At 37.7% G+C, this 12,122-nt stretch overlaps 1 protein-coding gene and 1 pseudogene across 2 annotated transcripts; one reads left to right on the top strand and one right to left on the bottom strand.

The window, feature by feature from the left end:
• Positions 1 to 1,194: 1,194 nt before the first annotated feature.
• On the top strand, positions 1,195 to 2,186 carry LOC108291872 (annotated as a pseudogene). The gene has a single exon (XR_001820072.2). The product of XR_001820072.2 is annotated as a probable U3 small nucleolar RNA-associated protein 11 (transcript).
• Positions 2,187 to 8,077: 5,891 nt separating this feature from the next.
• Positions 8,078 to 10,921, bottom strand: LOC119468662 (ecto-NOX disulfide-thiol exchanger 1-like). Its single transcript, XM_037732740.1, is given in 4 exon segments — positions 8,078 to 8,610; positions 8,612 to 8,635; positions 8,637 to 9,315; positions 10,915 to 10,921. Coding segments are annotated over 4 exon segments (1,215 nt in total). The 3' UTR covers positions 8,078 to 8,105.
• Positions 10,922 to 12,122: the final 1,201 nt, after the last annotated feature.

Below are 12,122 nucleotides of genomic sequence, written 5' to 3'. Positions count from 1 at the left end.
GCAGCTCAAAGGGAGTACTGCAGTCATATTTATACTCACTTTTAGTTACATGGAAATTAAGAGGCACATTGTGCAGAAATTTCCAGGAAAAAGGTGGTAACTTCTGGGGTGTCAGGCTGTTGCCATGGAAAAGGGCATGACCTCTGTGTGTTGCCATGGCAACGGTAAACTGACATGGCACACTGATGGGCATGTCTTATGGAAAGCAGCCTCCCCTGCATCCCCGTTTTAGTGAGTTCTCAATTTGGTCCAGTGTGTGAGACCCACTTCCAAAGCTGAGTCTCACCTCTTACCTCAAGGGTATGGAAAAGAACGTTATCAAAGCTGCAGAGAGCAAATGAATGAGAGGCCAGAGTAACCAATATAATAATGAACACCAGGGCAGACACTGATAAACAAGATCCATGGGAGGAATCTAGCTGCCCAAATCTGTAATGTATCAGGGAGACTAGGATTAACTTCTATTTTCAAGTGAGTCGTGACATCTATATAAAAATAAATTAAATATGATTATATTTTATTATGCAATAAAGACTTTCCTATAAAAACATTTAAATGAAAACAAATCTTTATTAAAACATGTACCCCAACGTTTACTTTGAAAGCTTGTTTATGGCAAGGATTCATCTATTTATTAAATGTATATCTTTCCGTTAATATCCTAGATATTGAGAATATACAGTTAAGAACGTAACAATCCTTGCTGGGTGCAGTGGCCTACACCTGTAATCCCAGCACTTTCAGAGGCTGAGGTGGGAAGACTGCTTGAGCCCAGGAGTTTGAGACCAGCCTGTGTAATATAGTGAGGCCCCCCTGCCTCTATAAAAAGTTAAAAATCAGCCAGGTGTGGTGGCACGTACCCGTTGTTCCAACTACTCGGGAGGCTGAGGTAGGAGGATCCCTTGAGCCTCGGAGGTTGAGGCTGCAGCGAACCGTGATCTTGTCCACTGCACTCTAGCCTGGGTGACAGGGTGAGACTCTGTCTCAAACAAACAAAAAATCCAAACATAGCAATCCTTGGTCAATATTTAGGTAATGGTGGTTACGAACGCCTTCTCAGAATATGTTATGTCTGAGTGAAGTTTTGAGGAGCCTAACTGTTGGCTAAAGTAAGAATGGGAGAAAGAAACTTACCGGCTCCGGAGAGGCTGCGCAGAGGAAGTAGGCGGTTCTAAGCCGCCGCGGCTCCTGTTTCCGGTGGGACCCGCGGACTCGGCGGCAGAGGGAGCGCGGGGCCCGCCGTGTCCCCTGAGCTTTTCCGACGTTGTGCAGACATGGCGGCGGCTGCTCGGAAGGCCGCTGAGTCCCGGCAGCGGGAGCCCCGAGAGCGAAGCCAGCCTGGCTTTCGAAAACATCTGGGCCTACTGGAGAAAAAGAAAGATTGGAAACTTCGTGCAGAGGACTACCGTAAAAAACAATACCTCAGAGCTCTCCGGAAGAAGGCTCTTGAAAAAAAATCCAGATGAATTCTACTACCAAATGACTCGGGTTAAACTCCAGGATGCAGAACATGTTATTCAGCGGACTAGGAAGAAGTAACCCCAGAACAACTAAAGCTGATGAGAACTCAGGATGTCACATATATAGAAATGAAAAGGGTTGCAGAAGCTGAGAAAATGGAAGGACTGAAATCAGAGCTCCATCTGCTGGATTTCCAGGGGAAGCAACAGAACAAGCATGTGTTCTTTTTTGACACCAAAAAGGAAGTTGAACAGTTTGATGTTGCAACTCACCTGCAAACAGCCCCGGAACTAGTCGACAGAGTCTTCAATAGGCCCAGGATAGAGACCTTGCAGAAGGAAAAAGTGAAAGGAGTTATCCATCAGACTGGACTTAAGCTAATAGCAAAAGAAAGACAAAAGCAATTTAACTGCCTGACACCACGGATTGAACGAGAGAAGAAATTGTTCGTTATTGCTCAGAAAATTCAAACACGCAGACTCAGAAAGTGAAGGTGAAGAAAGAAACGGTGAACTCCCCAGCTATTTATAAATTTCAGAGTTGTCGAAAACGTTGACATGTTATAGATAAGTCTTGTCATTCTGCATCAAAAGTCTTTTTCTAGTAACTTCAAATTCCATTAGTCCAAATGGCATGGTTTTCCGGTTTGTAACGGTAACTAAATTGTCAGTCTGACATTAACGTCTTTCTATGGACAACATTAAATCTCCTTACCTTCTGTAATTCTTTTTGGATTGTGAAATTAGTCTTATTTTTAAATATATAATTTTTTTTTTTTTTTTTTNTTTTTTTTACAATTTGAAGTAGGGTCTTTGTCGTCAGGCTGTGATCGTGACTCACTGCAACTTTGAACTCCTGGGCCCAAGTGATCTTCCTGCCTCAGCCTCTCAAGTAGCTGGTACTATAGAGATGTGCCACCATGCCTGAGTAATGTTTAAATTTTCTGTAGAGACCAGGTTTTGCCATGTTGGCCAGGCTGGTTTTGAACGCCTGGGCTCAAGTGATCCTCCCACCTTGGCCTCCCAAAGGTCTGGGATTACAGGCATGAGCCACTATGCCTGGCCTGTAATTTTTTTTATTATGAAACTTACAGGATCTCATTACAGCAGATTTGGAAAATAGATTAATTCATTCCTAATCCCAGTGCTTATTCAATAATAACAAATATTTATTGCATACTTAACTGTGCTAGGAGCTAGAGCTGTGGAGGTGAGCAATTACTGTGAGTAGAGTCTAGTTGATTTCCTCCGTTTTGTAAAGCTGTGCATCACTTTTTGTCCATGTTTTTGTTTTATAGTTAACAATTTGATGTCCTACTTTTAAATTAAATCCTTAGCTCTTTCCCACTTTGTTACATCACAAAATTTTTTTACAGTAATATACGTTGAGTAAACATTAAAATAAATATTATTTTTAATGATTGCAAAAGAAAAAAAAGCTTGTCATCTGAGGAACAGCATATGCAAGAAGATAGAATTATGAAATATCATGGCACGTTTGGAAACTCTATGAAGTTTAATATGGCAGAAATGGGATCAGTTATCAGAAGAGAGGGGAGAAGCCAAACGTTGATAATGAGTAAATCAATGATGATTGAAGAAACATTATGTCATTCTTGGGCTGGGAAAAGATAAGCACCGAAAGGATGGTCAGAACATTTGTTACATTTATTTGTATGACTATGAAAAATTCTCATAAATTGACAGCTAACTTTTTAAGTAGCAAATTGGAAGACCCAAAAATTCTCTTCCTTTCTCTTCAGGCAAACAGTGAAGGATATTTCACACAACCCTTAAAAACTAAAATATTTCAGCTGAAACAAAAAGCATATGACATGAAAATAGAAGTGGAAGCCAAGGTCAAAGAGGAGGGAACTGGTTTGTATTATTTTTAAATATTTATTAATGTGATACCCATTTATCAAACTTTCATGTAAAGCACTTTATAGTTTCTGGAGGTTATGAAAATAACATGGTGCCTGCCTTCAAGGAATTATGCATCGAAACACAGAAATTAAGTGTGTGTATGTGCACACATAGCCACAATAAGATTTCTGCAAGAAATGCAAAATTGAGGGCCAAGTGAATATGAAGAGTGGTAATTAATTCTAGTATACCTTCTAGAGCCCAAAGAAAACCTTATAGATAAAATAGCATTTCAGCTGATTTATATAGGTAGGTAATATTTTGAAAGATTAATGATGGACAGGGAAAATGTGATAAGCATCAAAAACTGTGTTTGATCTCAGAAGAATCTTAAAATGTAGGCTGGTGCTAAGGTGTGAAGAAAAGCAAATCATACACTAAAGAGTTTAAATTTATTCTGAAAAGCTTAGATATCTTTCAATGTATTTGAGAAGAATAATCTGAATAAATTGATGTTCTTAAAAAGTAAGTCTAGCAGACCTGAAGAGGATAGGCTAGATGAAAAAATGCGCTACAATGTGGTACGTCAGAAGATTAATAAAGGTGGCCCCAAAAATTCTAAATTTGGGGCCTGGGAAATGGAAATGCCATTAACCAGAATAATGAGTTGATGAAAAAGAACTATTGTGATGAGACGTGTTAAAGATAATTAACTGTAATTTGGAATATCAAAATGCAAGGGTATGTATTTAGCTGATAATTTTAAAAGAGGGCCAGAGTTAAATTAAGACCAGAGGTGTAAATCTAAATCCATTCTCATTGTGTCTATGTCTTTTTAAGAGTAAGTGCAAATACTCTGAAAGTGAGCTCATTTAGCACTGCTAAATTTAGGATAGAGACAGGACAAAGAGTTATCCAAGGACAGAAACAACTGAATTTTGGAGACAGAAAGTAACAAATAAATCAGCATAATTAAATAAGTATCATAGAGCTGGGGCAAAAAAAAAAAAAAAAGGATAATTGTTTAGAAGCCACTGGAAGGAAGAGTTTCAGTGATACTTAGTGTGGAGTACTACTGAGAGTTCATCCATGGTGAAGTCTGAGATGAGAATTCAATATGCAGGGCAAGTAAGGGATCTTTTAAGAGTTTGATGGCACTGTGTTTTTGATGAGAACAAAATGCAGAGTATGCATCATGGAATGGAAAAGCACCAGATGTCCACCATCCTTTGGATAGGCGATGCAGTGAAATGACAGGTCTTTCTGGAAACAAAATTTGTATTAGAAATTCAAGCACATTTTAGGCCAGTGTGATTGTGAAGAATCCAACCATGTACAGAAAGTTGTGGAGGGAGAGCAGGGATGTGAGAGAGGGGGAAACCAAGATGGAGCAAGATCATAGAGGAGATGAGAAAATCAGTAACGTGGGTGGAAAACCAGAGGAATGAGGGATTATGGGTACCAGTACTGTTTCATGTGCAGGTGAGGCTAATGTCAGGTTGCTATTCAAATAGCTTGTAAGTGTGGGAAACTCTGGGAAGAATAAAGAAAAGAGAATGTGGATGGTATTTTTCTCTGATGACGTGAGGCTGGGGAGGAAGTAGGAGGAGAATTTTTAATACACAGAATGGTTCAACTTCATTTCTCTTTCAGGGCTGGAATTAACTGGGTATGGATCATGTGGAATCACAAATAACTTAAGCACACTGAAATTTACTAAAGCAAATTCAAAGTACAGACATGGACTCCCCTGGTATGGACAGGTAAAAAAAAATATTTTTAACATGATCACAGTTTAGGGCACGAGGTTTTTAAGAAAATAAGTTTTAAATCACAAAATCAAAATTTACTTTAAAAATAATATATCAAATAGAAAAAAGTACAGCAAATTATAATTTTAAAAGCAAATATAATTGCAAAATTCAGAATAACAAAGCATGTTTTATTAACTTCCTCACATACCTCTGTTATACATTTGTGTAGTTCAGCTGCATACTCTTTGATTGTCTCTTTATAAACAATGATTTTATAACATAATTTTTACAGGAAGAATTCAAACACATTCATCTAGATGATTGAATGTTTTATTACTGGTACTTTTTAAAGCAGTTTTCGTTTTAAAGTTTAAAACAGATCTCAATATTGGTACATTTTAGAGCCAATCATTTAGTAAACTCTCAATTTTCTTTCATATAAGAGATGTAAGATTTCTAGGTATTTTAAATTATCTTTTGTAATAACTAATCTTTGAATTAACAATTCATGAGCAAATGCTTCAGGTTATATTTTGAATTGTATATCTGATATTTTATATTGGATTTTATATTTTCTTCATTTATCCTAGTATTTCATGTCAAATTATCAAGAAATTAATAAGTATACAGATATAGATTCATATAGCCATTTCAGGTAGAGAGAAGATCATGAGAAGAACTGATTACTTGAAGGATGAGTATGACATGGCCAGAAATGTCAGATAAAAGGGAGAATGCCAAAGGCTCTAGGTGTGAAACAGTTTTTCAAGAGCAAAGAACTAAAAAGCAGCCAGTGTAATGACCGCTAAGGTTAAAAACATGACCTAATTGACTGAATAACTGCAGGCAAGCAAGAACAGTTATTAAGGCCTTTTAAGATATGGTAAGAATTTTGGATTGAGAAGTGACTGATGGTTTTAAGAAAGACAGTAACATGATCAGGTTAGCTCAGGCTGTATAGAATGGTTCAGACAAGAATGAAGAATAAATAGAAAGTTACTGGAAACCAGATGGGAAAAAATATTGTGGTTTAACTAGAATGGTAGGAACAGATTTGGAGAGAGGTAGATAGAGTTAACATGTATTGATGGGAGATGTGGAGAAGAGATAGCACTTGACAATAAGTCGGAAATAAGCGGCGAAGGAGGAAAATGACTCATTTAAAAAACCCAACTCCTCAGTATTCCTGCATCAATTATCCAACAGATGGATAAGCCATATACCAAAAGAGAGAACACTGGAGATGGAGAAAGTTTGAGATGATAGTGTGATGATCCCACTTTTGGATATTCTCAATTTGAGTGCCCATGAGCTATCCAAGAAAACAATTCAAGATTTTGAGATTTATCACATAACAGGATGATTATAGTCAGCAATAATATGTTGTATATTTCAAGATAATAAATAAATTACAAATGTCTCATCTGAAAAAATGATAAGTGAGGTGATATATATTAGTCTATTTAATCGTTCCACATTGTATATATATATATCAAAACATCACATCGTGCCCCAGAAATGTATATAATTATGATTTGTGAATTTAGAATAATAATAGAAAATAAACTGCCATTTATCTTTCAAAATAATTTTTAAGAAGTAGTATTAAAAAGAAAAACCAAAGTATAGAGCTCAGAAAACAAGTTTTGTTTTCAGATTCTAAGACTGCCGGTAAATAACAGGGAGTGACCTGGAGGTAAACATGACGGAGTGGAAGACGTTATTGCCATATGACGCTTTAACCGGCTATGACTTTTATATTTCTAGGTTCTTCTAGTCAATGAAAAGCATCAGCCAATCCCCAACAAAACTATATTTGTTAGTGTGGAGGAAGCTAGATACCATTCCAGTGCACCTACTGATGAGCATGGTTTAGTGAACATTTCCCTTGACACCACCAACTGCACATCACCTTTTATGACAGTTTCAGTAAGTGGAAAGGGGCATCTGGGATCAAACAGAGATGACTGTGGTTAGAATTAAAGATATTTGAGAAGCATGTGAACTCCAGGAATTAAAAAAAAAAAAAAGCGATAACGAGTAAAATGTAAATTAAGCCATGTGGAGACCTAAATGATAAAAAACAGAAAATCTGTCAGAAATCTTTTACTTGTATGTAAACTCTCTTGACAATATGATTTAGCTTCAAGAGACATTGAATATATCATCTTGGTATTCCTTTGAAAAATTGAATATTTTTATGATTCTAGTACAAGTTAGATCTTGCTTGGTTTCTTTGTCATACTACTATTTTCTTTATGTTAGAGTTTATCTACTAGTTTTTGGCTATGATTTCGGAGGGCACAGAGAGCAGACTGTAAGGACCCGTGATTGGACACTATTCAGGGAAGAGCACAACTGATGTTATGCTATGAGGATTTTTCAGTGTAGATAAAGCAACCCTCTCAGATCCAAGTTTGAGTCTCGGCCTTTTAAGACTTTGTCAGCTATTCTTTCCCTTTTTTCTGGCACTGTAAAGAAGACAAAGGATATGGTCCCACACACATTGTGAGAAGTCACTGAATATTTGTTGCTTTAATTTTATCACTGCTTTGTATTATGACATCGTTTAAGACAATTTGTGGAGGCAGAGGACTAAGGATAGTGAAATGGATGGCTTTAGGACACTCAGTAGATTAACTGCACTAGCAAAGTCTAGTATTGCAGGTGGAGACATTTCATAAGCAACTGACTGGTAAATCACTACAAGAAGAAAATAAAATCTCTCATCCTACCTCCAACAGATTTGCCAAATAAATGTATGTTGTAGATTAAGTTGTGCCTGAAAACTTGTAATCACAAAAAAATCACAAGTACCCAATACAAACTTGTGATATTTATTCAGCAGCTCAAGTGATTATTATTTGGGGCTACCAAAATTCATTTTTCTCATGAATTTAGGACATTGGGGGAAGGGAGAAGACATATTACTTCCAAGATCTCTTCCAGATCAGAATTTCCCTGAGCCTGTGAATCTCAATAGGATTGATACTACCGTAGATACTGTCCCTCAGACTCTTATTTTTTAAATATGTTGAGAGGTACATCTCATAAAGAAAAGCCTCGGGAACAGAGAAACAGGGAGAGGTACTTCAATAAGTCTTGAAATTAGATGGTGAGTCAATAAACTGGTGATCTTCAGGCAGGCTCTCCCAGACCCTGGTTCATCGACTCTCATTTTTTTTGTAGGGCTGTCACAATTCTCATCATCAGAGATTTCCATTTCTTCCTCGCGGCGGATGCCCATGAGCTGCTCACTTTGAGCATTCCGGAGCTGCTCACTTTGAGCATTCCGGAGCCCCTCAGAATGCTTTCGCCAAATTATGTTCTTGCGCTGGGCTTTCGAGAAATGGTCCCAAGCTTTTTGTCTGGCAGAAGCGTTGAAAACGGCCACAATCTGCTCAAATTGAGTGAGAAACCCAGTTAAGGCATTTTTAAAATTCTCCTTGGCTTCCTCCATCTCTTGCTCATGGGTGGCTTTTTCATTCATTAGCCGGCGGACGTGGCTGTTGGCTGACTGCACCATGGAAGAACTGGTTTGCAGAGCGCCGATCCCCCTCGTTCAATCCAGGAAAGTAGCACTGTGATAGCCTCTGAAAACTTGCTATCATCTTTCAGCTTTTCGGCCAGCAGAGCGGCTTCGTGCTCCGAGTAGCGCATTGCGTCGGGCGCGGACGGCGGCCGGAGCCGGTCCTCCTCCAGCCTGCGCCGGAGCAGCTCCTCCCGGGCACGCATCCTCTGCTTGCATTCCCACTCATAGAAGTCGTCTCTGGCCTGGACAAAGTCCACATGAAGGCGGCCTGACTCCTTTGTATCGGTGCTAGACCATAATCGCATCCTGTAACCAGAAAGGTAAATGGCTTTATCAACCATGAATTCCTCTGCAAAGCGAATGTGACAAAAATTCTTCTCGCTTTTCCGAATTGCTGTAATATCACCGCACTGTTCAAAGACTTCTTGAATAATTTCTTCAGTAGCATTTTCTGGTAATCCTCCGACAAATACAGTCTTACACACAGGAGGTCGTTCTCTTGTGGAAGGATGTGGACGATTTGGATTTTGAGGAAAAAGAGTACAACTTTTGCAGTGGAATATTTCTTTGACAACAGCCACTTCTGTTGGTGGTGGGGGAGGTACCAGCCCAAGGCCTGGTATCATTGGGTTAATGGGGGTGATTCCAGTCATCATGTTGAGGCTTGGATCAAAGTCTGGGACACAGATTGAGTCATATTTTCCTGGTCAGCTTCCTGTCTCTCCCCCAGCAAAACCTTCCAGGGTTCTCCCTTCTCTTCCAACTTCCCCTTCCTTATCAGCCCACTTTTGAATCAATTTAAAACATTTTCTACTTTCCTTTTTGATTTCTTCTTTGGACTATGAATTATTCAGAAGTGTGTTATTTAGTTTCTAAATGGGAGACATTTTAGAGATCTTTCTGTTACTGATTTCTGATTTAATGCCATTATGATTGTATGACTTTACTTCTTTTAAATTTATGGAGACATTTTATAGCTCAGAAAATATGGTCTATCTTGGTAAATGTTACAATATGTATTCTGCTGCTGTTAAGTGTTCTCTGAATGTCACTGAGATCAACTGGGTTAATAGAATTTCTCTATCTTAGATCACACTTTTCTTCTGTATTTCCTTGAATCATAAATATCATATTAATTTCTGTTATCCTGGGAAGAATATTTAACATTTCATAGAAAGATAAGTAAAAATTTTTTTTAACAAAAGTTAAGTACAGCTGGCCTATTTACTTGTTACCTGTTGTCCCCACATTAAATCTCGTAAGGAAATAATAGACTTCTTTTTGTTAGTTTGTTTTAAAATTTAAAACAAAATTGAATATTTATGAGCTATCATTTGACTGAAGCAACTTTTATTAACAGAGCTCATTTAGAAAGATCAAAACACCCGTACCTCCAGGGTCAGTTAATATATCCAGGAAAAAGTGAAGAATATATATTTAAGATTTGGCATATGTTTTATATTTTAACTCTGAAACATCGTTTCTTGTATTAGCACTTGGCACACAGTGAGTAGATAATAAATATTTTTAAATGAATTCATAAATCAAGGATAAGTTATCTCTTGGTTTACAATTTACCAGAGCCAAATTGTGAAAAAAAGTCCATCAGAATCATATCCAAAGGGAGTATACATTCCTGTCGTAATGCATCTCTGTAACAGGAATTTTGGATAACAGTGTTAATAAAGCATGCTCTATGCCCTCCAGATTCCCACAGACAAGTAGAGATAACGGGGTGCTACCTAAAGACTGACAAGTTATAACAAATCCCATTTCTTCTAAATGCTCTTACTAGAAGAGCTAAATAAAACCCTAGAGTTTTCCATACACTTTATTTTATGTGAAAGTTGATACCTAAAAAAGTATCTCAACTTGCTCAACTTAGTAGAAGCCTACGCCAAGAAGACTCTCCTCTCAGTCACTATGTTTCTCTAGCTCCCCTTTGCCTCTTTATTTAAGTAGTTCAATGCAGCATCAAGCAAAACTTATACCCTAATATCCTGTACATGTTTTCAAATAAAAATTGATTTTTAATTAGTCACCTAACTCAATTATTTACAACTTTTCCTTTAAATAGTCATGTAAAGTTTGATTAAAATACCCTTTTAATTAATCATGAATTTGTTTGATTTCAAAATATGAATGTTTGTCTGTAATTTTTTTGAGCTCCAGATTAGCCTCTAAATAAATTTCCTGTAACTCTGCATCTAGATGAAAACTTTTTTTTTTCATAGACTTTCTCCCAGTCTTTTTGAGCCAACAAGAGGCTTCTAAGGTCATGATAAGGGTGTAAAACCCACACCCTGCATCCCCGCTCACCGTAGGTTCTTCTTAGGTCTATAACATCTCTTAGGCCTATATAATCTCTTACTGGTTGTTTTCTTTCTGCTTGAAATAAAGCATAAAATTTAAATACAGTCATTCAAATATGAAACATTGACTCTAAATTTCCATTTAATCCTTGATTTTATGTTATTGAACATCATATTGATTTTTTTAGAGCAGGTTAGGTTGTCTCTCATAACATATGAAAAATAAACTGCCTCACAAAGCAGTGTCTTCAAAGTTTGTTTCTGCAGTTGAGTTTAGATCCTGTATGGACTGAATACTGAGGTGGTGGGTGGGGAGAAGTGTCTCTCTCTCTTACGTGTGTGTGTGAGACAGAGTTTCACTCTTGTTGCCCATGCTGGCGTGCAATGGTGCGATCTCAGCTCACCTCAGTGTATGCCTCTTGGGTTCAAGTGCGTCTCCTGCCTCAGCCTCCCACATAGCTGGGATTACAGGCATGCACCACCACACCCAGCTAATTTTGTATGTTTAGTAGAGGCAAGGTTTCACCATGTTGGTTAGGCTGGTCTCAAACTCCTGACCTCAGGTGATCCACCAATGTCAGCCTTCCAAGGTGCTGGGATTACAGGCCTGAGACACCGCACCCGGCCGAAGTGGCTCTCTTTTTAAGAAAAAATATACTTCATTTTATTTAATGACAGCTATGTAAATGGTTGTTTTGACTTTGTCTTTGAGATTTAGGAAACTCAATGAAGATCTTAAGTACTCTAGTGTAATAACCATTTATTGCAGCTTCCTAATAAAATTAACTCCTGCCTATGTCTAACCCTGCTCCAGAATTCCACGTTTATTTGGCTTTCATCTTACTATTTCAGATTTATTTTGACTTTGCTGTTTCTCTGTATTTTCATGAAAGCTGTCTTCAAATCTTTCATATATATAGTAAGGGTGCAATTTCTAGAGAATAATTTTATGCTACAAAGATCAAACAGAACATTTATGAAAAAACTCAAGGGGAATGTTACATAAACACTAAGTAGTTCACACAGAGGACAGCCACTAAGATGAACACACAGAATTCTATTCTAAAAATCAAAGGCTCGCAAGGCTTTGTATGTGATCTGTGTCTGTCTCCCTGCTGTATTATAAGCGGCCTGAAGGAAAAGACTGTGTTGCATTGTTTGTATTGCCCTTACATACACAAGAATTATAACCAAGTGT

Source organism: Cebus imitator, unplaced genomic scaffold, assembly GCF_001604975.1.
Source record: "Cebus imitator isolate Cc_AM_T3 unplaced genomic scaffold, Cebus_imitator-1.0 Scaffold469, whole genome shotgun sequence".
In the NCBI taxonomy this organism is placed as follows: Eukaryota; Metazoa; Chordata; class Mammalia; order Primates; family Cebidae; genus Cebus; species Cebus imitator.
This window is presented reverse-complemented; position numbering and strand designations above follow the sequence as displayed.